Source organism: Lithobates pipiens, unplaced genomic scaffold (genome assembly GCF_037356315.1).
Source record: "Lithobates pipiens isolate NorthernLeopardFrog02 unplaced genomic scaffold, aLitPip1_a1.2 Scaffold_27, whole genome shotgun sequence".
In the NCBI taxonomy this organism is placed as follows: domain Eukaryota; kingdom Metazoa; phylum Chordata; class Amphibia; order Anura; family Ranidae; genus Lithobates; species Lithobates pipiens.
Genome location: NW_027507788.1, coordinates 43,556,666 through 43,583,096, shown reverse-complemented (window position 1 = coordinate 43,583,096; position 26,431 = coordinate 43,556,666). Strand labels below are relative to the sequence as shown.

Here is a 26,431-nt window from a genome sequence, read left to right as displayed (position 1 = left end):
TGGAGGTAAACACAGCCTGGTGCTCCACCAGAGCGCTGCCAATTGCTGGACTCATACCCAACTTCTCAGGCTCAGCATCAGTGAACTGCTCCAGAACATTACCAGTGACGTCACGTTGACACTCCATGTCAACCTCAGTTTTGTGGGTCACGGACAATGTCTCTGCTGTGCCCTTATTTGGTTCATCCTGCTCACCAGGGTTAACTCCTGCAGCAGCCACCGCTCCCTCAGGTACAGGCTGTTCTGCAGCCCCTCCTGCTGGCCCAGCAGAAAGCGTGTCCACCTTATCTTTGTGCATAAAAGCCTTATCTATCAGGGAGATAAGATTTTTGCTCCAACTATCCCAATCTGTTGTATGTGCGCTCCCTTCTGCGGTATTCCTCAGCACCGATCCATCTGCCCAAGGAGACACATAAGAACAGACTGGCTCAGCTGCAGACTCATTACACCAGTCATTGTAAATCATGTCAGACTGTGGTAGCACAGGTTGCAATACACCATATACCTGCACATTTTTAGTACTAGCAGCTTGCACTAACACATTACCATTACACGGTACAGTTCCATTCTGTCCCACCAGAGTGACATCGCAGTTGTCCAGGGCAACCTCTGACTCCAACACATGAAGTTCCCTGGAGATTCCTGTGGACAACTGTGCTGTCTTACCACCAGTTGCTACAGGCAACGGCCCATTTTTGATAACCCCAGGTTCTTTGAGAGCTAAAGTTTTCCCAACAGCATTAAACTTTTCATTAACAGTAACACTTATAGCATTTTTCGCATTTGTAGGCTGTCCTAGCCCATGGTCAACTTGAGCCTGATAGTCATTAGACACAACACTTTTAGACATCAACACAGGTTCTATTTGGATTTTAACCCTTGCATTCCCACTATATAGGGAAAAGTCATTCTCAAGTGCACATTCAGTGGCCCCACTAACTGGGGTCACTCTCACATCGTCATGGACAGTCTCATAACCAGTCCTTTTATACATGAAATCAGCAGTTCCAGCCATCATTTCATTAAAGACAGTCTTACCCACCGCAGTAGTTGGGGTCACCATCTTCATTTGAGTACGTCGTCTTATGCACCAGTCCTCTGCTGCACTTTTACTGGCCAACTCCTCCTGGTGGCCATGGGATGAAACTACAGCAGGCATCTCCCACCGTTTAGCACCCCCTGCAGGCACCACAGGAAACTTCTTGTTGCTAGGGGTGACTGCAAACATATTTTCACCGGAATCTGGGCCTACAGACAAAACTTTTTTCTCAGTAACATTATCTCCAGCCGTATTCCACAACCTAGGGCAAGAAAACCTGCCATGCCTCAGCTGGCCACATTCCAGGCATGGTACTGGACGATTTTTTCCCAAAGCGATTCTCTCTTGGTGATTCCCAGCTGGCCAGAATGCACAGGCCTCTTTGTGGGGACGCTGAACCAAACCTCTACTGCAGCTCTTTTCAGGCATAAATTTCACTCCGGTTGCCATGGGAGACCGCACTCTCCCAGCAGAACTTTGCTGGCTCTCTCCAACATGATAAATTGGCTCCTCCTTAAGCCACTTTCCACGATCCTTATTAGACATAGCCCATGGTACAGAGACAGCCCGACTGGCTTCCTCTGCGTTGCTATGGGCAACCACTCTCATCCTCAGCCTTTGATCAGCCTCGCTCCTTGCATATAGCATGGGCTTCTCTCTGCTGGATTCCGTCTCATACTGTGACACATTCACATCTTTCACAATAGCTGTTTTAACTGCATCAGCTTTGCCAGGGGCAACAACAGCCCTCTTCCAGTTATGGACATCCAGCGGCTTTCCCCTTGCACTGAGGGTTGGCTTCCTTTCCTCTGTAGCTTGGTCCAGTGCTGCTAAATGCCGCTTGCACCAATCCACTGCAGATTCAAATGCTGGTGGACTCTCCATAACAGCAGTCACCTGTGCACTCATTGCACCAGGGTTGCTAGGGACAACCCCAGCCCTTTTTCTCCTTGATACACTCTGATCAGGTATGTATGGGGCTCGTCTGGGTGGTAACAACCCCTCCAACCACAGAGCTCTGTCTCTCATTTCAGCAAACCTTGCCTCTTTTAGTGTCTCTTTTAAAGCAAGTTGCTTTTCTCTTAATGCAAGCTTTCCTCCCCTGCATATTGCACACACTGATTGTGCTGTCTCATGCACACAAACACAGTTCATAGCAAGAAAAAAAAAATTTGACTTTTCATTCACAGGTACACCACCTGCAACACGGAATGCCTTTTGCCTGGCTGCACTTTCACACACAGCCAATAGTTCCTGACTTGAACTTACTGTGGAGCAAGGACCCGGATTCCACCATCTAATGCCCGCATTCGAACACCACTTGTAATATTTGGGGGTTATTTTAGCTTAAAGGTAGAGCTTACCAGTGAGCTGAGTCCACGCCAGATATGCCGTTTTAAAGGCTTGTAGGCCCACTTTTATTAAAGAAAGAAAAGTCCGATAACAAAATAGTTGCCCACACAGGGGTTACAGCTTTCCACAGCAATAATGTAAGTAGAAACCAAAAATACCAAGCCACCTGGCTCTCTTTAGCAGCACTGCTGCTCAGACTTCGGCTGCAGCCCTCTTGGCTCTTTAACAGAGTTCCTGTACACCCAGTACCTCAGCACTCTTTACTAGCTTCTTTTTTTCAGCCCACAAGCTTGGACCCTCTGTCTGCTCTGACAGACCGACCGACCGACCTGTGCAGACATGCACACTTCTTCTCCCTTACACGCCTGGACTCCTCGGGAGGGTGGAGCCCAGAACCATGGTGTTGGCTTTGTTTTAAGCCCAAGACCCACCTGTGCAATCATCCAGCCAGACTGCTGGCTGTTCCCAAAACCCGGTCCCAGGATTGGAGATTCCGTACTACCACAATATATATATATATATATATATATATGCCAATATGTCATATAGACATAAACCCCCTTAATTCCTAGACACATTACAGTCTGACTGAACAATCTTTGTGCAACCACCTTAAGATTTACAAATTATTTGCAGTATGAAGCATTAACTATCCTTCTACATGGGTTTGGTGGATTCAACAGTAATTGAAATGTGAATAGAAATCTTTACAGTCACTGGAATAGTTCTAATTTCCAGGCCATTCATTTAAAAAAAGAACTAAAGCCATTTCACAAGTGGTTGATCTGCGCTTTTATAACCTCTCTAACCACTCACCTACTGTAAATCCCAACTTTGTTGCCAGGCAGTGGCAACTGGCAACTTCGCTTTCTGAGTTTGACATGCAGCACCACCCGTTGGGGTCAATGGGACTGTGCCACAACCGTGAGCCAAACCCTTAAGCCTAGATTATCAGTCTAATAATCGTCCGTTATTTTTGCATGCTAGTCTCCATATCGAAAACGAATAAATATCTTAAAAGTGTGGCTTGCACTTGTATTCAGATCCCTTTTCTCTGATACCCCTAACTAAAGTCTAGAGGAACCAATTGCCTTCAGAAGTCACCTAATTAGTAAATAGAGTCCATCTGTTTATAATTTAATCTCAGTATAAATACAGCTGCTCTGTGAAGCCCTCAGAAGAGAACCTTAGTGAACAAACAGCATTATGAAGGCCAAATAACACACCAGGCAGGTCATGAATACAGTTGTGGAAAAGTTTAAAGCAGCGTTGGGTTCTAAAAAAAATACCAAGCTTTGAACATCTCACAGAGCACGGTTCAAGCCGTCATTGGAAAAGGGAAAGAGTATGCTACAACTGAAAACATGGCCGTCCACCTAAACTGACAGGTCGGGCAAGGAGAGCATTAATAAGAGAAGAAGCCAAGAGGCCCATGATAACTCTGGAGAAGATGCAGAGATCCACAGCTCAGGTGGGAGAATCTGTCCACAGGACAACTATAAGGCCGCGTACACACGCGGGGACTGTTCGCCCAACCTTGTTCGTCAAACAGTTTCGGCAAACAGTCCGCTCAAAATTAGCATGGACGGACATGGCCACACACGACGAACGAACAGTTTGCTGAAACCGTGCGCGATGACGTGAACGGCACGTACGACGGGACGAAAAATACGACGTCCTATACACTGCATTATAACTTTCGGCGTGTAAATCCTTTCTGAGCATGCGCGGAACTTAGTTTGACGAACAAGCCTACACACGGGCGGACTGTTCGCTGAAACAAGGTTTCAGCGGACAGTTTTTCGGAAATTCCGTAAAACCTTGTTCGTCAAACTGTCCGCTGAAACTGTCCGCTGAAAGCCCACACACGAGCGGACTGTCCGCCCAAACACTGTTCAGCGGACAAAGTTGGGCGAACAGTCCGCCCGTGTGTACGCGGCCTTAGTCGTGCACTCCACAAATCTGTCCTTTATGGAAGAGCAGCAAGAAGAAAGCCATTGCTGAAAGAAAGCCATAAGAAGTCCTGTTTGCAGTTTGCGAGAAGCCATTTGGGGACACAGCAAATATTTGGAAGAAGGTGCTCTGGTCAGATGGGACCAAAATGTAACTTTTTGACCTAAAAGCAAAACGTTATGTGTGGTGGAAAACTAATACTGCACATCCCCCTGAACACGCCATCCCCACCGTTAAACATGGTGGTGGAAGCATCATGTTGTGGGAATGTTTTTCTTCAGCAGGGACAGGGAAGCTGGTCAGAGTTGATGGGAAGATGGATGGAGCCAAATACAGGGCAATCTTAGAAGAAAACCTGTTAAGAGTCTGAAAAAGACTTGAGACTGGGGCGGAGGTTCACCTTTCAGCAGGACAACAACTGTAAACATACAGCCAGAGCTACAATGGAATGGTTAAGATCAAAGCATATTCATGTGTTAGATCCCTTTCACACTGAAGTACTTCTCATGAATTTTAGCGCTAAAAATGGCACCTGTAAAGTGCCTGAAAACTGCCTCTCATGCCTCCCCAGTGTGAAAGCCAGAGTGTTTTCATACTGGGGCGGTGCGCTTGCGGGATGGGAAAAAAAGTCCTGCAAGCAGCATCTTTGGAGCGGTGTAGAAGCGGTGTATACACCGCTCCTACACCGCCCCTGCCCATTGGAATGAATGGGCAAGCGATTCGGAAATGCCGCAAAACAGGCTCGTTTAACCACTTCTTAACCCTTTCTTGGGGTAAAGCACCTATAAAACTAGCGGCGCTTTACCGTTAATGTACCCGCTGCCCCAGTGTGAAAGTAGACTTATAATGGCCCAGTCAAAGTCCAGACCTAAATCCAAGAAGAAAACCTGTCTGCACAAAACTAGAAACTGGGGGGTGGGTTCACCTTCCAGCAGGACAACGACCTACATCCATACAGCCAGAGTTACAATGCAATGGTTTAGATCAAAGCATATTCATGTGTTAGAATGACAAAGTCCAGACCTAAATCCAATTGAGAATCTGTGACAAGACTTGAAAAATTATAAAACACAAAACTGACGCTGAAGTGATAAACAAGTGACTAAATGATGATAAATGAAATGTTGCAGCTGCTGCAAAAAAAGTGCCATAACTTTAAATATGATAAACATGCGAGAGCAGCGCTAGCAAATAAAAAGTGAAACACAACATGTGTAAATATGTGAACAAATACAGAAAATATATAAAATTAGTAAAATTCCTAAAAATAAAAAAAAGACTTGAAAATTGCTGTTCACAGACGCTCTCCATCCAATCTGGCAGAGCTTATGCTATTTTGCAACAAGGAATGGGTAAACATTTCACTCTCTAGATGTGCAAAGCTGGTAGAGACATCCCCAAAAAAACTATAATTACAGTGAAAGGTGGTTCTACAAAGTAGTGACTCAGGGGGCTGAATACAAATGCACACCAGACTTTTCACATATTTATTTGTAAAAAAAAAAAAAATGAAAACCATTTATCATTTTCCTTCTACTTCACAATTATGTGCCAATTTGTGTTGGTCTATCACAGCCTTTCTCAACCTTTTCAACACAGAGGAACCCTTGAAATTATTCTCCGGTCTCGAGGAATTAGAAATCTACAACTCATGATACTTTAGTGCGATGGTCCGTGAGAGGAATGGTCCTTACACTTGTGGTCATTGGGAAGAATTACCTCCTTACAGATAGCTAAAAAGATCAATAGTGTTAGTGGGAATTTATCTGAGAGGCAGAAATTGCCCAATGCTGAAGGAACCTCTAGCAACCACTGGAGGAACCCTAGAGAATCACTGGTCTATCACATAAAATCCCTATAAAATACAATTATGTTTTTGGTTGTAACATGACAAAATGTGGAAAATTTCAAGGGGTATAAATACTTTTTTAAAGCACTGTATGTACAATTATAATTTCAGTGAGTCCATTTTAGGCAATATATACAATGTCCTTATAATTCCAGGTGAATCCAACACCACAGTGATACCACTCCAACAGTGACCATTGGTGTCTCCTCTTCACTAACATTCAAGCACACAGCTCACTCACCAGAACTTTAGGGAGATAAAAGAGAAACCTCTCATAGTGCAGTAAATCCAAATATTTTATTTAAAAAGAGGAGACCCTAATGGTCACTGTCGGAGACGGAGTGGAATGGAAGCCAATGGAATCCTTTAATGCTCAGAAGCTGGACGCTCCTAAATGCACGTGCAAAATAAGACTGTAGGTGTGTTTTTAAGCTGCTTTTTCCTGCCAGGAGTAAAGGGCATTCAGAGAAAAAAATCAAACCCCTGTGTGCACGAGGCCTAAATTATAGATGAAAGCAATTATTACATTTAATATTGACTAGCTGTACAGAACAATGAAGGACTGCTATTCAAGCAAGAGGGATTCTGATACTAGGGAGTGTGCAAACAAAGCATAGACAGTAACCAGTGGCAATGTCAAGGTGTAGGCCAAACTCTTGAGAGCCAGAGGTGGTAGTTAGCTAGAGGAGGGGGAAATTAATCAGAGATGAGAAAGACTGAGCACACACATATAATCAGGAGACGAGGCCCACACCAGGAGGTAGTCAAGCTTTCAGCAGAGAGTGAAAGCCTCATATCAAGGTGCAGGACTTTTTAGACGTCAAGAGGGAGAGATAAGCAAGGGAAAAGGATACAGGGAAAAAAAGCAAGAATTGCAACTATGGCAGTGGTAGAAAAACAGGGGACATCAAGTGTAAAGCCTCATACACACGACAGGACTTTGTACAAACTTTCCCTTGGATTTTTGTACAAAGGGTGTTGGCCCTGAACTTGTATTGCATACACACAGCAGGACTTTTTCAGCCAACTTTCACCAAATCACGTGTTTTTTCTGCTCTTTACTGCCACCTTTGGTCAACTTCTGTATTGTTGGCTGATCTTTTGCATTGGTTCTGAGCATGCCTGTTTGTACTTTGTACAAAAGTCCTATGGTTTTCTGTACACACGATCCGACTTTGCTCCATCGGACTTTTGTTGCCAGAAAGTTTGTCCGTTCGCACGGCCAACAAAAGTCTGATGAAAACCAAAAAAGTTTGTCCGATGGCACGTACACACGGTCGGATGTTGCTCCAAAACAGCTAATTTGCATGTTTGTTGTCAAAAAGTCTGATCGTGTGTATGGGCCTTTAGGCTGCCAATAGACATATAATAGCTCATGATTGACTTGGAAAATACCTTTTTTGATGACAGATCATTAAAACAATGATCATTAAATGATCATTAAAAGCCTGATACACTGGGATTTGTTAAATGCTCACGGGTTAACATTTATTGTTTCAGAGCAGCTCATTCATTAGAATGGGCTGCCTGGTGCACTACAATAAGCCAAAAAACATACATGCAGCCCACGTAATGCCACGTACACGTGATTGGAAATTTGGCCAGCAAAAGACCGATTAGAGCTTTTGGTCGGAAAATACGATCCTGTGTATGCTCCATCAGACTTTTGCTGGCTGAATTTCGGCCAGCAAAAGATTGAGAGCATGTTCTCAATTTTTCGGTCTGAAAAAGTTCCTATCCGAAAAAACATTAGTGCGTATGCAGTTACGACACACAAAAACTCACGCATGCCCAGATTCAACTATGAGATGGAAGCTATTGGCTACTGGCTATTGAACTTCCATTTTCTAGTCCCGTCGAACGTGTTGTACGTCACCACGTTCTTGGCAGTTCGGAATTTGGTGTGACTGTGTGTATGCAAGACAGCTAGAGCGAAATCCCGTCGGAATCCCGTTGGGAAAACCATCAGAGCTTTTTCCGACCAAAATTCAGATTGTGTGTATGCGGCATAAGTGTTTTTCCACATGTGCGCTGAGAAGGATGTACCAAGCCACGTAACAGGTATTATCCTTAAGCTGGGTATAGTTCATTCAACCCAGCGTGCCGAAGGTGAACAAAAAAAAGACGACAGATGGCTGTACTAACACAAGCGATGTTAGTGCAGTAATATTGCCCACTGTGCCTTTGTGTTCTGATAGTGAGACTAGTTTCCGTGGGACAGGCAGCTATACACATGTCCCGAATATTCAGATCGTGTGTACCCAGTTTAAAGCTTCATGTGCTGGGTTGGTATCTATAAAGCCCCATACACACTATCAGATTTTCTGATGATTTTTGTCTTCAGATTTACTAAAACCGTGTAGTAGAAGGGCCTGCCTGATTGCATACAAATTGAAACTCAGAAGATTTGACCTCATATTATAGGGTTTTGGTAAATCTAAAGGAAAAATCAGCAGACAATCTGATAGTGTGTATGGGGCTTAACAGATATTTATATAGCGCCATCAATTTACTGTATATTCACATTAGTCCCTACCCTCAAGGAGCACACGAGGTCCCTTATTTACATGCACACAGATACTGGGGAAAGTTTTAGAAGGAGCCAATTACCCTAACAGCATGTGTTTGGAGTGTGAGAGAAAACCAGAATACCCGGAGAATATCCAGGCAAGCACAACTGAGGACCCCAGTGCTACAAGACAGCTAACCACTGAGTTGTATACCTCCCAACTTTCTCAGATGGGAACATGGGACACCTACTAGCAAAATTATGTAGCATAGGACACACCTCCTGCCACGCCTCCCTTAAAGGAGAATTATACTTAAAAGTAAATATTGGTTAAAGCCAGGTTCCACCGTCTTTTTTTTTTTTTGTTTTTGTGGGGGGAAATCACAAGGAGTACTATATTTAAATGTTGCACTTACTTGTTCCCTTTTTAAAATGTCCTGCTGCCGGTTTTCCGAAAAGATACTCATTTATAAAATCTTCTGCTGCCGATTTCCATCTTGCCTGTGGGCATGTGAAGCCCACAGGCATTCTCTTCCGGGACACTGTGCTGCTGATGTCCCAGCATGCACCGCCCGTTCAAGCACCGATCTTGCGCATGCGCAGTTAAAACTAATCCGAGCGCTGACAACAACTTCCTTTTTCTAAATCGCGTGATAACTCACGCCTGGGTGCCGCACAGACTCCTGGGAACTTGAAAAAAGGATCCCAGGAGACAGTGCGGCCAAGAGGAAGTTCAGACCTGGACGCTGAAACCCCGCCCATATCCGCAACCGCACCGCACATATCCGCAGCGTACAGGACCAGGAAATAAAGAAAAAAAGAAAGACAGAAGAATGTAGCAGCAAGGTAAAGGTGCTATAATGAAATTAGAGCATATAACAATGTTAAGGGTATATGAGTTGTGATTGGGGTGGAGCTCCGCTTTAAGCCCACAATGGCTGATTTTACCACTACTATTCCTTTATACTGGCTTTTGAAATTTGCAAATGCAGCCATTTAGAAATTGGGTGAAACTTTTAGCACTGTAAAACTCGTTTTGATAGATAAATAGTGCATTTTATATACAACTATATAACTCATTCCAAGATGAGAGACAAATGATGAGGAAGGAGGGACTTGAGGGACAGTCCCTCAAAATCAGGGACAGTTGGGAGCGATGGAGTTGCTGTGTCACAACTGAATAGAATAATTGTGTTCACATTTCTTCATTTAGCCTTTATATGAAGATATCAATCACAATATACTGGGGGACGTTTATCCTGTTGCAAGGCAAAGCAATGCCAAACAGGAGCAGTGATACATAATCATTAACAGGTTACAGCCTGAGCCATAAATTCCGTAATTCTTTGGCTGCTCTAAAGATGCATTTGTGACTGAATCCTGGCCCTGACTACTTATTAATTATGCATCTGTATAGAGTGGAAAACTGTTTTATCTTCACTGTTGAATCTGTTATTGAATTTGAAAACGACACCCAGCCTGATTTGCAACTAATTTTGTCGCTTATTTGATTGATAAGTACCCATCCGTAGATCCAATACCAAATTCGATAAGAACCTGTGAAATCAGGATATAATCCAGCTAATGAAGTGACTAGTGCAATGGAATTTATATACACGTTTTAAAAGTGTAAGAAAAGTATTTTTATGGGTAGTAGAGTTTAAGCTGAACATACACAGTTCAGCCTCGTACACGAGATCGGACTTTCCTACGCTAATTGTGTGATGACAGGCTGTTGGCGGAAAATCCAACCTTGTGTGTGCTCCATCAGACAATTGTTGTTGGATTTTCTGAGGACAAATGTTGGCTAGCAGGTTTTCAAATGTTCCGCGGACAAATGTTTCTGTTGTCGGATTTTCCGAGCGTGTGTACACAAGTCTGTCAGACGAAAGTCCAAAGTACAAACATGCACGCTTGGAAGCAAGGACGAGCCAGATGCAGTCGGTCTTGTAAACTAGCATTCGTAATGAAGAATTAACATTCGTGACGTGGCAAATTATGAAATCTGGAAATACAGCGCACATTCTCTTCTTCTTTAATGGGATAATAATGAAGCTGCTTTGCTGGTGATACTGATGGAGTTATTGCAAACAAATTTTCAAAGGCTTTTTTTTCTAGTGATATCAAGAATAATATTATTATGCTTTTTTTATTTATTTTTTATTTGAGCAAGTTACCACAACACCATTATCCCTTAGTTTTTAAGATCAATTTTACATTGTATTTTTTAAAATGTAACTGCCTACTCCCAAATTTTCATTTGAAGTAAAACACATAGCCAAGTATTATTCTCCACAATGTTTTTATTGTGCATTTAAAAAAAAAATAAAAAAATTAGACATGCTATCTGCCAATAGAACTTAACCAAAAAGTGCATTCTATGCATCCAAAAATATAGAAAATATACCAAATCAAATCATTATTCAACCAAAAAATTAATATCAAAGCAATAACAAGGCCAATAATAAATAACATGTTATCTCCTCCGACATGCAACATGGCTGGTGGACAAACGGCCGTTCAGAAACGAACTGAAAAGCGTGAAATTAAAAGTGCAAAATGAAAAGCACGAATCAACACTCGCCAAACTTCTACTAACACAAGCCCAAAGGGTGTCGCTAAGGAGCTGAAAAACAACGTATTACATCACATGTTCATATTTGTTGGCCAACAGTTGCGTGGCCGTGTGTATGCAAGACAAATTTGGGCCAACACCCTTCGGACAAAAGTCCATGGTTTTGTTGGCCAACAATCCGATCGTGTGTACGAGGCTTTAGAGTTTCATTCAAACATTTAAAGAAAAATCATTCATCAGGACATGTTTTGTTTTTTGCCATCCTTGAGTGAAAATATTTTTTTTTTACAAAGCCCTAAAGTTTCATTAAGATCTGTCTACTTTAGCAAATTTTTTTCCAAACACAAATCAAATTCACAGGTAGAATTTCGTTCATCTAAGAAATCTTTTCAGTCCTGCAACTGAAGATTTGTTTTGCCGTTATGGTCAAAAAAGAAGATCGATTTGACACCAATAACCATTCAATAATAGTATGAACTTTCCAAAAATGAACATTTTCAAACAGAATATTACTGGTGTATGGCCAGCTTCAGGCCCCAGTGCTGGAGCCCATTTTGTGACCCTCATTCACTTCTATTGGAGGTTCCTGGTGCACCGTTATGTCATCATTGTTAGCAGAATTCAGCTATGACATTTTCTGGAAATATAGTTTAAGTAAGAATAATTTTTTCTCTTTACTGTTTATAGGGCAGCAATTACATCAGCCACCCAGCACAGACTAATGGCTTCTTGCAGCCCAGTGGCAAAGGTCCTGTGCGTGACCCGATACCACAGAGGACGGTGAGTACAATTCTATTATATGGTAAATACTTCTCATGGTTTAACCACTTCCTGCACCTGTATATATGTTTTATCATATTTCTAGTACAGAGCATTGGGAAGTTTTTTACAAATAAAATAAAAGGCATTTTTATCATTTTTTTTTTATTTATGTAGTAAGTAACACTACAAAAATAAACAAATACAATTAACAAATTTGAAAACATTTACATGCAATGATAAATTAATAAAGTGAGGGAATAAGTAAATTAATGGTAACTGGTGCTGAATAAGGAGTTAATAGGAGGAATTAAAGAAAAATTTTTGCTACACTATAGGTTTGCTAGAACTGCCAATTTGCGCAGGTCAAAGTACAAACCTTTTATCTGCACATAAGCACCAAACATAATACATTGTTCTGATATATTCATGAATGATGCCTGCAAACACTGCTTGCAAACCCCATTCACTCTGGAGCCCTTGTTAGAGCAAGCTTAGATGTCAAATTTGGCATTCAGATCCTGTCAAATTAACTTGTAGAGCTAGTGCGGAAGGATGGGGGGGGGGGGTCTTGGATGCACAAGCTATGTATAAACTTTTTAGATTGTTTTAATTTTTAATTTTACATTATTAAACATTGCTATCTAATCTGTGATATCAAGAAATTAGAAAATAAGTTATGTGTATTATTTTATTTTTTTTACCATGCTTTTTGTCATATTTTTCAAAACTATATTTTTTGTACCTAACTCTAACCACTGGAAGGCAAACCTTTGAAGCTGAACCTCACTGGAAAATGAAGTTCCACTCTTTATCCTCCTCTTCTACTTTTGGAACATAGTTTTTTTTGGGGGGAAGTGGGTACCTAGTTCTGACAGGTACCCATTCCCCCTTCGCCTAGGACAGGGATATGCAATTAGCGGACCTCCAGCTATTGCAGAACTACAAGTCCCACGAGGCATAGCAAGACTCTGACAGCCACAAGCATGACAACCAGAGGCAGAGGCACAATGGGTAGTTTTGCAACAGCTGGAGGTCTGCTAATTGCATATCCCTGGCCTAGGAGATTCCACCAGAACTTCACCTTCCTCCCTCCCTGCCCGCAACCTCCTGGGACACGTCACAGGACCCAGGGGGCTGCAGGACCATTCACACAGCATAGCGGCTTGCACGTGAGCAGTGGGCAGATGGCTGTGAAGCTGCAAGGTTTCACAGCTAGCTTCCCACACTCAGAATGGTGGCGTCGGGGACCCAAAGACCTGGGCAGAACCGACCTAGGTGAGTACAGAGCTGGATCCCTGGGCAGTTAAGTGTCCTATTATTAAAAGTCAGTAGCTACAGTATTTGTAGCTGCTGGCTTTTCATTTAAGAAAAGTGGCGGCTTAAAGCAGTGAAAAAGAAGAATGTTTAATTTCAGTAGTTTTAAAACCTGCCAGTGCAATATATTTATAAAGCCATATGTAGTGCTGTTGTATGTCACAAATGTAAGTGTTCTTTTATGTTGTACTGTGTATCCCAAGAAATGAGTACACTATTTGTGTACCCTTCGACTTGAATCTCTCATTTGATTGATCATTTAACAAATGGACAACAGTGACACCTACTGGTTAGAAGCATTTAATCCAAAATACCAATAGGAACAATGCAAAAAATTAGATGGTTCAAACTTCAATGTCTAATACTTTATTTTACACAGCACAGTACATAGCATCATAAAACTACTAAATATTAATTTTAAAACTGAAATACAGATAAGTATGGTAGTATCTGTTTTCTTATAAGTCTAGGAAAGCAAGTTACGACTGTGGCTCTATACAGTGATTATTTATTTGATGTCATTGCTTAGACCAGGCTAAATTAAAAAAGAATATGCTCTTTGTAAGCCCTTGTACACACGGTTGGAATTTCTGATGGAAAATGTCCGATCGGACCGTGTTGTTGGATAATCCGACCGGGTGTGGGCTCCATCTGACTTTTTCCGTCGGAATGTCCGACCAACAAAGTTTGAGAGCTGGATATAAAATTTTCCGACAACATGATCCGATCAGACTTTGTCCGATCGTTTGTAGAGAATTCCGATCAGACAAAGTCCCACGCATGCTCAGATTAAATTACGAGACCAAAGCTATTGACTACTTCGCATAGGTGTGAATGGGGGCTAAAAGTTTCTTTTAGATTTACCAAAACCATATATTATGAGGTCAAACCTAAACACCATGACTTTGGGGTTGATTTACTAAAGGCATATTCACTTTGCACTGCAAGTGTACTTGGAAGTGCAGTCGCTTTTTGATCTAAAGGGAAGATCTGTAATGAGGGAAAGCACTGCAGATTTTATCATCCAATCATGTACAAGCAAAAATGCTGTTTTTTATTTTCCTTGCATGTACTTGTAGTTCAAAGTGGATTTGCCTTTAGTAAATAAACCCCCCGGTATGCAATCAGGCAGGGCATTGCACTACATAGTTGAAGGTAAATCCGAAAAAAAATCAATATGAAAATTGTATAATGTATGTCCAGAAATGTCTGTATCACTTGCTGCTGCACCCAGACAGGAATGTAACAATGCTTACAATACCATAGTGTCTTACAGAGATGATTGTAAAAATATCATTTTAGTGAAGGACAAGGACAACAGTGCAAGAATATATTTTACAGCAGAAAAGGATTACAAAACAGACAATAAGCAATAGCAAAATATACAGGATTAAGAGTGAAAAATACATAGGAAAATTAGCTTAGTCTTTGGTTCTGTGCAGAGCCCAATTTGCTTGCAGAGTCCGAACTGCTCACATAAAGGCCTCTTGGCGCTCCTTCGGACTTCTGATGGTAAACAAGAGCTCTAATGCATATTTCTGGTCCCTGGAGAGTGCATTTTATAATTAACACACCCAAACAAAGAGTCTAAAGTGATATGCTGAAGGGGCTGGGGAGTATTATATTATACTTCAGTGGACATTCTCTTACTGCCAACTATTCAATATTCCCATCTAACACGTTTTCACAATCCAACAACCAACATAATATTGCACCGAATAAAAATGACAATTTGTTGAGTACCAGATATGATATGGGTATTATGGATGTCTACCTTAGGAGCATGAATGTGTTCAACCAGCTTTCTTAACCTCATTTGGTGTCTGATTGATTAGTATCTTCCCCAGACAGTGTAAGCTCTTTTTATAAAGGTGACTTCATCACAGTATTTATTTATATTTATACAGTATTTATATATATGTCCTTTGTTTTTATGCTCAGGCTAACGATCTTCAACTTGTCCGTGATGCTCTGCGCGGCCTGAGAAACAGCTTTAGTGGTCATGACCCTCAGCATCACACTATAGATAGTCTAGAGCAAGGAATAGCTAGTCTGATGGACAGACTACATGCCATCGAGACTCAGAGGAGGCATGACAGGAAGGTAAGGATAAAAGACTGTCACGTTATAAAAGAAAAAACTGCTTTTGCAGAAGCACAATGAAAAAAATGTGGCGCATCGCAAACTTTACTTGATGTACTATACCAGTGATGGCGAACCTTGGCACCCCAGATGTTTTGGAACTACATTTCCCATGATGCTCCACTACACTGAAGAGTGCATGAGCATCATGGGAAATGTAGTTCTAAAACATCTGGGGTGCCAAGGTTCACCATCACTATACTATACAGTGGTTTGTACCATTTTGCTTTCATAATGCAATTGCTATTGTTTTACTGCATATCCAACCCATCTTATCTACTGCTGCAGTTTGTTGTTTTTTTCCATTTATTATATATGTACAAATTTTGTAAACTTTTATCAAGAGAACGTTATAAAAAAAAAAAAAACTGTAATGCCTTGTACACACTGTTGGAAATTCTGATGGAAAACGTCCGATCGGATTATATTATCAGAAAATCGGATCATGTGTGGGCTCTGTCGGACTTTTTCCATCGGAAATTCCGACGGAAAAAATTTGAGAGCAGGATCTAAAATTTTCTGACAAAAAAATCCGATGACTTTTTCCGATCGTTTGTACAGAATTACAAACGGACAAAGTGCCACGCATGCTCAGATCAAATTACGAGACCAAAGCTATTGGCTACTAGCCTCTACGTAGTCCCGTATTACACAACGAACCTCGTTCTGAACTATCAGATTTTCCGACAACTTTGTCTGACCGTGTGTATGCAACACCAGTTTAGGACAAAATCCTTCTGAAAAAATCAGACGGATTTTGTGGTCGGAATGTCTGACTGTGTGTAGTACTATTTTAAAGCAGACCAAAACTTTAAAGTGGAATTCCAGGCTAAAGTTAAACTAGCTCTAGAACAATCATTTTTGTTGTTATTCTATCTCACTGTTAAAATAAAACTACCATTAAAATTATAGACCGATCATTTCTTTGTCAGTGAGCAAACATACAAAATCAGCAGGAGATCAAATACTTTTTTCCCTCACTATATTTGCAATGCCGATGCCTGTACCTGAGCAAATGGACTTGAAAAAGTATTCAGACCCCTTGAAATTTTCCACATTTTGTCATGTTACAACCAAAAAAACTTAAATGTTTTTTTTTGGGGGGGGAGGATTTTATGTGATAGACCAGCACAAAATGGCTCATAATTGTGAAGTGGAAAGAAAATGATAAATGGTTTTCAACATTTTTTACAAATAAATATCTGAAAAGTGTGGTGTGCATTTGTATTCAGCCCCATTTACTCTGAGACCCCTAACTAAAATCTAGTGGAGCCAATTGCCTTCAGAAGTCACCTAATTACTAAATAGAGTCCACCCGTGTATAATTTCATGTCAGTATAAATACAAATGTTCTATGAAGCCCTCAGAAAATTGTTAAAGAACCTTAGTGAACAAACAACATCATGAAGGCCAAGGAACACACCAGACAGGTCAGGGATAAAGTTGTGGAGATGTTTAAAACAGGGTTAGGTTATAAAAAATATCCCAAGATTTGAACATTTCACGGAGCACTGTTCAATCCATCATCCGAAAATGGAAAGAGTATGGCACAACTGCAAATCTACCAAAACATGGCCATCCACTGGGGTTGACACCTTTTCTTCAAGTTAAACCCGAACACTATAGTGGCGCGCAGCTTTTTTTTTTTTTATAGTATATAAAACAAGTGAAAAACAAAATGTAGTACAAATAGATTGTGCTGCATCAAAACACATGGTATTTTTGTTACCATACGTTTTGCCACAGGTAAATGAGTGCAAAAGCAAGGTGTGTGGTTGTGTCATTAATACTTAATGGCAGCACTGCGCACCTGCAAAAGGGTGTGAGTTTTTGTCCATTTTCATCCGATCTCATCATGGAGAACAGCTGAGCAGAGTGCACAGTGTGCACTGTGACTAGAGACGGACCTGTTATCCACCTGCTAAGCGGGGATCAACAGAGTGATCCCCCACTGAGCTGGCAGAGTCCGTCCAGTGGATGCGCTCCATGAGAAAAGGCGCTTAAACGTATATTTTAATAGGGCTGTGTTAACTACATAGACCTCATACTTGCTGGGTGTTTAGCCCCAATGCATGAGGTTCCTACGTTTAGCTGCGGCAGAAGGGCACGGGTACCCTGTCCAACCCCACTGCCAGTGACCTGTTTAAAATTATGAGAGACTGATGCTTTCTGTGGCAGGATGGGGCTGGACGGTGCACCTAGCCATATTTATGTTTATGGCAGTATGCATCCAGGGTCAAATGCAATCATCCCTGGGCACATACTGCCCTAAACATAAGGACTTTTAGGCGCACAGTCCAGCCACAGCTGCTATCAGCCTCTGATAGACTTTGACAAGCTGCTGACATTGGGGCTGAACCTGTGCCTTCCACCCTCAGCTAAATGCTGGAGCCTCATGCACCAGGGCTAAATGTCCAGTGTGCATAAGGCCATAAATGGTCCTACTAAGTGTTTAAACTGGATCTAAACCATATCTCGCCTACTAAAAAGACTGAACTCTCCAGTGGAAGGTTATATAAGCTCCAGAGCAGCATACTCTGCATCTTTAAGTATATAAGATTTTTATAAATATTTTATTCTATCTTTTCATGTGAAAACACTGAAGAAATTACACTTTGCTACAATGTAGTGAGTGTACAGCTTGTATCGGTGTAAATTTGCTGTCCTCTTAAAATAACTCAACACACAGCCATTAATGTCTAAACAAATGTGAGCACATCCCTAAGTGAAAATGTCCAAATTTGGCCCAAAGTGTCAATATTTTGAGTGGCCACCATTATTTTACAGCACTGCCTTAACTCTCTTGCACATGGAGTTCACCAGAGCTTCACAGGTTGCCACTAGAGTCCTCTTCCACTCCTCCATGATGACATCTGGTGGATGTTAGAGACCTTGCACTCCTCCACTTTACATTTACGGATGCCCCACAGATACTCAATAGGGTTTAGGTCTGGAGACATGCTTGGCCAGTCCATCACCTTAACCCTCAGCTTCTTTAGCAAGGCAGTGGTCGTCTTAGGCCGCGTACACACGGGCGGACTGTTCGCCCAACTTTGTCCGTCAAACAGTTTCGGCAAACAGTCCGCTCAAAATTAGCATGGACGAACATGGCCACACACGACGAACGAACAGTTTGCTGAAACCGTGCGCGATGACGTGAACGGCACGTACGACGGGACGAAAAATACGACGTCCTATACACTGCATTATAACTTTCGGCGTGTAAATCCTTTCTGAGCATGCGCGGAACTTAGTTTGACGAACAAGCCTACACACGGGCGGACTGTTCGCTCAAACAAGGTTTCAGCGGACAGTTTTACGGAATTTCCGAAAAACCTTGTTCGTCAAACTGTCCGCTGAAACTGTCCGCTGAAAGCCCACACACGAGCGGACTGTCCGCCCAAACACTGTTCAGCGGACAAAGTTGGGCGAACAGTCCGCCCGTGTGTACGCGGCCTTAGAGGTGTGTTTGGGATCGTTATCATGTTGGAATACTGCCCTGCGGCCCAGTCTCTGAAGGGAGGGGATCATGCTTTGCTTCAGTATTTCACAGTATATGTTGGCATTCATGGTTCCCTCAATGAACTGTAGCTCCGCAGTCCCGGCAGCACTCATGCAGCCCCAGACCATGACACTCCTACGACCATGCTTGGCAAGACACACATGTCTTTGTACTCCTCCCCTGGTTGCTGCCACACACGCTTGACACCATCTGAACCAAATAAGTTCATCTTGATCTCATCAGACCACAGGACATGGTTCCAGTAATCCATGTCCTTAGCCTGCTTGTATTCAGCAGACTGTTTGGGGGCTTTCTTGTGCATCATCTTTAGAAGAGGCTTCCTTTTGGGGCGACAGTCATGCAGGCTAATTTGATGCAGCGTGCGGTGTATGGTCTGAGCACTGACAGTGCTGGCAGCACTCATACATCTATTTCCCAATGACAATCTCTGGATATAACGCTGAGCATGTGCACTCAACTTCTTTGGTCGACCATGGTGGGACCTGTTCTGAGGGGAGCCTGTCCTGTTAAACCGCTGTATGGTCTTGGCCACCATGCTTTCAGGGTCTTGGCAATCTTCTTATAGCCTAGGCCATCTTTATGTAGAGCAACAATTCTTTTTTTTCAGATCCTCAGAGAGTTCTTTACCATGAGGTGCCATGCTGAACTTCCAGTAACCAGTATGAGAGAGTGAGAGCAATAACACCAAATTTAACACACCTGCTCCCCATTCACACCTGAGATCTTGTGACACTACCGAGTCACGTGACACCGGGGAGGGAATTTGGCTAATTGTGCCCAATTTGGACATTTTCACTTAGGGGTGCACTCACTTTTGTTGCCAGCGGTTTAGACATTAATGGCTGTGTGTTGAGTTATTTTGAGGGGACAGCAGATTTACATTATTATACAAGCTGTACACTCACTACTTTACATTGTAGCAAAGTGTCATTTCTCCCGTGTTGTCACATGAAAAGATAGAATAAAATATTTACAAAAATGTGAGGGGTGTACTCACTTTTGTGAGATACTGTATATATATATATATATATATATATATATATATATATATATATATATGTATGTATGTTTAAGAATGATATCTGTACTAATCTGGGGTTGTACCTTTTTACATAAATGTTATTAAATAAAATGGGGTGCTATAATAACAAACTTCACTAGTTTAGGTATACCTACAAAACATTTGGATTTATTTTTAAAGTGTTACTTAACCCAGGACCCTGCATTCACCATATCTGGTCTCCCACAGTACACAGAAAATGGAAATGCAACCACTTTAGTAACTATAAATGGCTAAATACCTTTTCTCATCAGCAGCATATAGCAGTCTTGTGACTTCTGGCTGAGCACTGGTTAAAGCTTGTTTTCATTTTCCTCTGACTGTCCTATGAGGCTGTGTGACCCCTGACTCTCTATCTGGACAGTGCTGATTGGCCCTGTGTGGATCACATGCACCCTCCTCAAAAAATTCTAGCAATATACACTAAACTGAGCATGTGCAGAGTGCCTCCTAGGGCCCTGTTCTATCAGGAGATGGATTGGGGACTGTGGAAGAAGGGAAGAATCAGGGAAGACAGGACCAAACAGCCTTTTTACACAATGTGGATGACTAACCCCCTTAGGTTCCACAGTGAGTATAACAAACATGCTTTATTGCACATACAGACTGATTTTACTGTTGTGGGTTTAGTAGCACTTTAATTTATCATTCCAAAAAGAACATTATTACGATTTTGGTCCTTGTGATTATCCATTACAAGCTAACTTGCTGTTTTTGCACTAGGCAAGAGGAAGAGTATCCGGAAATAAAGAATTGAATGAATACAGAGACTCCTGGCCTCCCAACTCTAGTAAGTAGTATATCAGTGAAATGAAATGAAATTGTGTCATTCTATAGATTTGTTTTAATAACAAATTATGTTTTAAACTAAACAAACAATTACAAAAATGAGGGTGGTTCTCAGACTAAAAACATTTGTCCGTCATCATAAGATCGTTAGCTGTAGCATTCTACACGCTTGGCTATATTTCCCATAACAGCACTTGTGGGACATTTCAGTTGGTGCAATGCAGGTTTCCCTCAATCACCTTTAATTCCCTCCCCATTAACATTGACTATGCTTTATAAGTTAACAGTAATTAAATAGCAGCATCTACAGTGCATAAAAAATAAAATATAAATATGTTATAACTGACCACAGTATCAAGCATACTGCGCATAAAGAATTTATAGAAAAAACTGTAAAGTAAAACATCACTAACCACGTAGCAACTGTGTAGGACAAGGCATTTTAATTATATTTCCCGAACAGTAGTGGTGTATATGGAGCATTTAACGTTATATTTTAATAATAATTTATATGTTGTGTTTTATTGCAGAGATGCCTCATTCACAGAGTGCCCCAATCATGGGTGGAAGTAATTCCTGCACCAAAGTGCTATATTTTACAGACCGCTCACTAACACCCTTCATGGTCAACATACCAAAGAGGTACAGTGGTTTAACAGGTTCTCTTTAGGGTCATATTATTTGCCAATAACATTGCCATGATATTACATTTATCTTGGGTAAGATTCATAGGTATTTCCATTCAGCAGCCTTTTGCTGAAAGACAATATTTAATGGAAGTGAGCATGTATGTTAGCGATAACTCTGTTGATTCTCTGTTTGCAATTAATTGGGCAAATATGAATCCAATATTTACTAGATCATTTACACTTTACTGTTTCTGCTGGTGTGCAGGTGATCGTGGGATTCAACATTATGTAACAAAACCTGAACTTTGCATTTCTCGTTGAAAGCATCGCACTTACCACCTTCCCAATATACCTAATGTGCAGAGAACTGCAATGGTCCACTCACCTCTTATTACAGGACAAGAATTGTTAGTGCACAAATAAAGTGACATTCTCTTGTTTAAAAAAAAACACAAAGTGACTACACCAAATACATTTTGTTGGATCCTTGAAGGGAGCCTGTATCAAGTGTTTAATGTGCACTGAAAATGAATGTGTCATATAGTATTTATATGAAAAAAAATTGTAGTTTCTCTTTCGTTCATTGGCGAACACAGCACCTTTAATCTTGACCTTAGGGTTATATCGCCACCTTCAGGAGAGGACTAAGCAGAACATGTAAAACCAGAAAAACTGCACAGGGGGCGGTCCTACTGGCTATAACCCCTCACTCTGCTTCCAGCAGCTCAGTTTTTTACCTAGTATAGGAGAAGAACCTGATTCCCTGTGGGGACCAATGGTCCTTGGAATTTTTTATTTTTTATGCTTTTTGATTCCTGTGATCTACAATCAACAGCCAGGCTGGATGACAGGCTGGATAATATAGATCCTGGTAGTCTCCCCAGCCTGGCCATCGAGCATGTGCAGACCTTAGCTACGCACTGGGTCGGCCACAACATGCCCTATCTGGTCCAGGGGCGACTGGTGAGCTATATACTTTGGGGCACACATATGACCGTGCTACTGCTGTCCGTGTCACAGTGTGCCGTGGCCGACTGCCACCCCGCACTGCTCGGGTGATGGAATGCGTCCAGCAGTCCCTGCAGGAGGGGTAAGTATAGTCCCACCCGTCTCATTAGGATTGAGCAGCTGGGCATTCCCTGGGAGGTTGACTAAGGGGTCTCTCTATCTCCCTTTCTTCTCTCCCTGTCCCTTTCCCTCCTCCCCATGCTGGGCCGCTGTGTGACTGGGCATACAGGGTGCGGTGCATGTACCTGGCCGGGGGTCCTCTGGGGGGTCTCTGGGTCCTGGCAGGAGGCTGCGCTGGGCGATTGGTGGTCCACTCAGTTTCTCCCTGTTTTCAGGCCATTTTTGGATTGTCTGTGTGTTGCCATGTGGGGACCACGGCCATTTTCTTGTAGCCACAGCCAGTTTCTTAACTGCAGCGATTTTCTTGAAGTCCGGCAGCCATTTTCCCGGCGCTCTCAGACGTTTTTTGCTTAGGCGGCCGGCGGCCATTTTCTAGTAGCCTTAGGTTTGTTTTACTCTAGCGCTGGGCGGCTTGTTCAGCCTGGAACAGTGCGAAACTGAAACAGAACACTTCGTGGCTGGCACAGGGGAGCGAGGACGGCGGCAGCACAGAGCAGTACCTGGGTCAGGGTGGTGAGTCCTGCGGGGGGCCCCTCAGTCTGTGGCAGCTAGGAGGGTGGGCCTCCTCTTTAAGGATAAGTGAACATTCAGTGCACTTATCTATCCAAGTAGAATATACTTACCTGTAGTTCATTGCACTGGTGTTCTGCACAATGTGGTACCTTGTTGTGTATGACCCATTCTTAAAAATCAAGGAGCCTACCAGTGCCCCTTGTTCCTATGCATGTCATAGTTTTAATGTATTCTTAATGCAAATGTTGACAACCCTTCATTAGAAATGTGTGAAAGTAGAAAACATCTTGGTTTTTGTATGGGGATAAAACATGTATCATTCACTAATGTATGACTGCACTACTTCTTTCTTATCGTGTACCCTGCAGGTTAGGGGAAGTCACGTTGAGAGACTTCAAGATAGCCATTGACAGGGAGGGAAATCACAGATACCACTTCAAGGCTCTAGATCCAGAGTTTGGAACAGTCAAGGAAGAGGTATGTATATGAAATTGTGTTATATTCTTTCACACTGTGTGTGTTTACATTTAACAGGTATGGTGTGTGCCTAAAGTTACTCCTAAATAGTGCCCCCCTCCCTCAATAGAGGGCAATTTGTCCCTGATTATGCACAGTGACTTCACCATCCTATTTTACATGCATAGCACTGAGGTTCACTGTGGGCTTCAAAAAAACACAAACTATATTTTACTGGTTTCAGCGTGCTTCCAATAAATATACATAGAGGTTGATTTACTAAAGCTCTAGCATGCAAAATCCAATGCAGCTCTGCATAGAAAACAATCAGGTTCCTTTTTTTTTTTTTTGTCAGAGCTTAATTGAACAAGCTGAAATTAAAAGTTGATTGGTTACAATGCACAGCTGCACCAGATTCTGAGTGATTCAGTTTTAGTAAATCTCCCCCATTGTTACATATTTGGTAAGGCTAAATAAAGACACCTGTCCATCCAGTTCAACCAGTGTGTGTGTTTTTGTATGTGTTTGTGTATGTCTGCTGTCTTCTACATCTTTGTACTCACTATGCTAGAAACACATCTAAATGTTGTTTTTTTTACATGTGTCCAGGGCTGTCTACTGACTCCACCAACTGTGGAAGGGAGTTTCACATCCTAACAGTAAAAAAAAAAATTCTTAAGCCCCATACACAGTATCAGATTTTCTGCTGATTGTTTCCTTCAGATTTACCAAAACCATATAATATGAGGTCAAACCTTAGGAGTTTCAATTTTTATGCAATCAGGCGGGCCCTTGCACTACATGATTTTGGTAAATCTGAAGGAAAAAAATCAGCAGAAAATCTGATAGTGTGTATGGGGCTTTACGCAGTTTAAGATTGAAATGCTTCTCATCCATTTTCATTGTGTGGCCACATTTTTTTTTAGAAACCTTAGGTTAAATAGTTGTCTTCCAATGCTAGAGTCGCCATTCAAAGATTTGTATACCATCATCATATGCCCTCTTAAAGAGGAAGTAAACCCTGATGAGTTTACTTCCACTTTCATTCCCTGCAAAGGTAAAGCATAATGGACTACTATGCATCGCATAGTAGTCAAAATAGCTATAAATAATAAGAAAAGAGCTTTTAAAAAATATAAAAATGAAGGAACACTATCATCATTTAAATGTTACAAAGAATATAACAGAATATGTAAAAAGGAAATCAAGGTCACAAAAATTCAAAATGAATGACAGATTGCAAAAGAGAGTAGAACAAACCCCCAAAAAATCTTCAAATATATTAAATAATATATTTGAAGATTTTTTAATATTAGTTTATTAATATTATTAAATTTTTAAAATATTAGTTAAAAGGTCAGGTCTGAGCATGTTGGCCCTTTACAAAATGATCTGGAGTGGGTGACTGGGGACAAAGAGAAAGCAAATTTATTAAAATACCTTCTTCAGCTCTGTGTATATAAAAGGAGCACGGGAGAGCTCATGACCATAATGGAGATGGTATTGACACAGCCCCAAATGATCCTTTATGGCTCAAAAGTGATGTTGTTCAGAAATATTTAGGATCTTAAAAGAATAGAGTCCTGTCATTTCAAAGCCATTTTTTCTATTTTTTAGGGACTCTTTAATGACTGGAATAGTACCACTGGGTTGGCATAAGGCCAATGTGGTGCCTATATTTAAAAATGCATCAAAGTCTTTACCAAGTAAGGACAGACTAGTTAGTGTAACTTCTATAGCTGGGAAGATATTGGAGAGTTTAAGAGACCGCATAGATGATTTCTTGCTGGAAAAATTCATAAAAGACAGAAGTTGTCAGACAAATCTGATTTCTTTTTATGAGAAGGTAAGTAAAACCTTATATGAAGAAGTGGATGTGGTTGTAGTGGTTTGGATTTTGTAAAAGCGTTTGACACAGATCCCCACACACGGCTAATGTGGAAGGTAAGGTCTACGGGCTTGGAAAGATCAGTTTGTAAAAACCTGGCTAAAACACACAATTCAGAGACTAATGGTTAATGGTTCTTACTCTGAATGGTCTAAGGTTATCAGTGGTGTACCCCAAGATTCAGTGTTGGGACCCTTATTTTGTAATATATTTATAAGTGATATAGCATCTGGGATTGAAAGTACCATTTCAGTCTTTGCAGATGACACCAAGCTATGCAGTGGAATATCATTGTTACAGGATATCTCAATGCACTGTTTAATTTGGCAACTATGTGGCAAATGAGGTTTAATGTTTATAAATGTAAAGTCATGCAATTGGGGGCTAGGAATATGCATGCATCAAACTAGGGGGAGTACAACTGGGGGAATCAGTGTAAAAGTATCTGGGGGTTTTGGTAGATCATAAGCTTAATAGAATGCAATGCCGAACTGCAGCTTCCAAAGCAAGCAAAGTCCTTTCTTGTATTAAGAGAGGTATAGATAGCAGAGAGAGAGATATCATTTACCACTGTACAAATCATTAGTAAGAACTCATCTGAGGAAAGATTAGAGGAACTGAATATATTCTTTCTTGAGAAGAGGAGATTAAGGGGGGATATGATAAACATGTATAAATACATAAGTGGTCCATATAGTGAACTTGGTTTGGAGTTATTCACTTAAAGGTCCTCACAGAGGACAATGGGGCACTCTTTACATCTGGAGGAAAAGAGAATTAATCTTCAAATATAGAAAGGTTTCTTCACAGTAAGAGCTGTGAAAATGTGGAATAGATTCCCTCAAGAGCTGGTTCTGGCCAGCTCAGTAAATTTCTTTAAAAAAGGCCTGGATTCCTTCCTCAAGGTACATAATATAACTGAATACTAACATTTATAGGTAAAGTTGAT

The 26,431-nt window shown here is 41.4% G+C and overlaps 1 protein-coding gene across 3 annotated transcripts in view; it reads left to right on the top strand.

The window, feature by feature from the left end:
* Window positions 1-26,431, top strand: part of DIXDC1 (DIX domain containing 1) — a 274,022-nt gene that overhangs the window by 238,214 nt on the left and 9,377 nt on the right. For all 3 annotated transcript variants that reach the window (XM_077456913.1, XM_077456912.1, XM_077456914.1), the window contains 5 exons: window positions 11,966-12,058; window positions 15,296-15,457; window positions 20,803-20,869; window positions 21,399-21,510; window positions 23,507-23,615. In XM_077456913.1, the coding sequence (XP_077313039.1) occupies window positions 11,966-12,058; window positions 15,296-15,457; window positions 20,803-20,869; window positions 21,399-21,510; window positions 23,507-23,615 (543 nt within the window). The remainder of the gene's footprint in view (window positions 1-11,965; window positions 12,059-15,295; window positions 15,458-20,802; window positions 20,870-21,398; window positions 21,511-23,506; window positions 23,616-26,431) is intronic.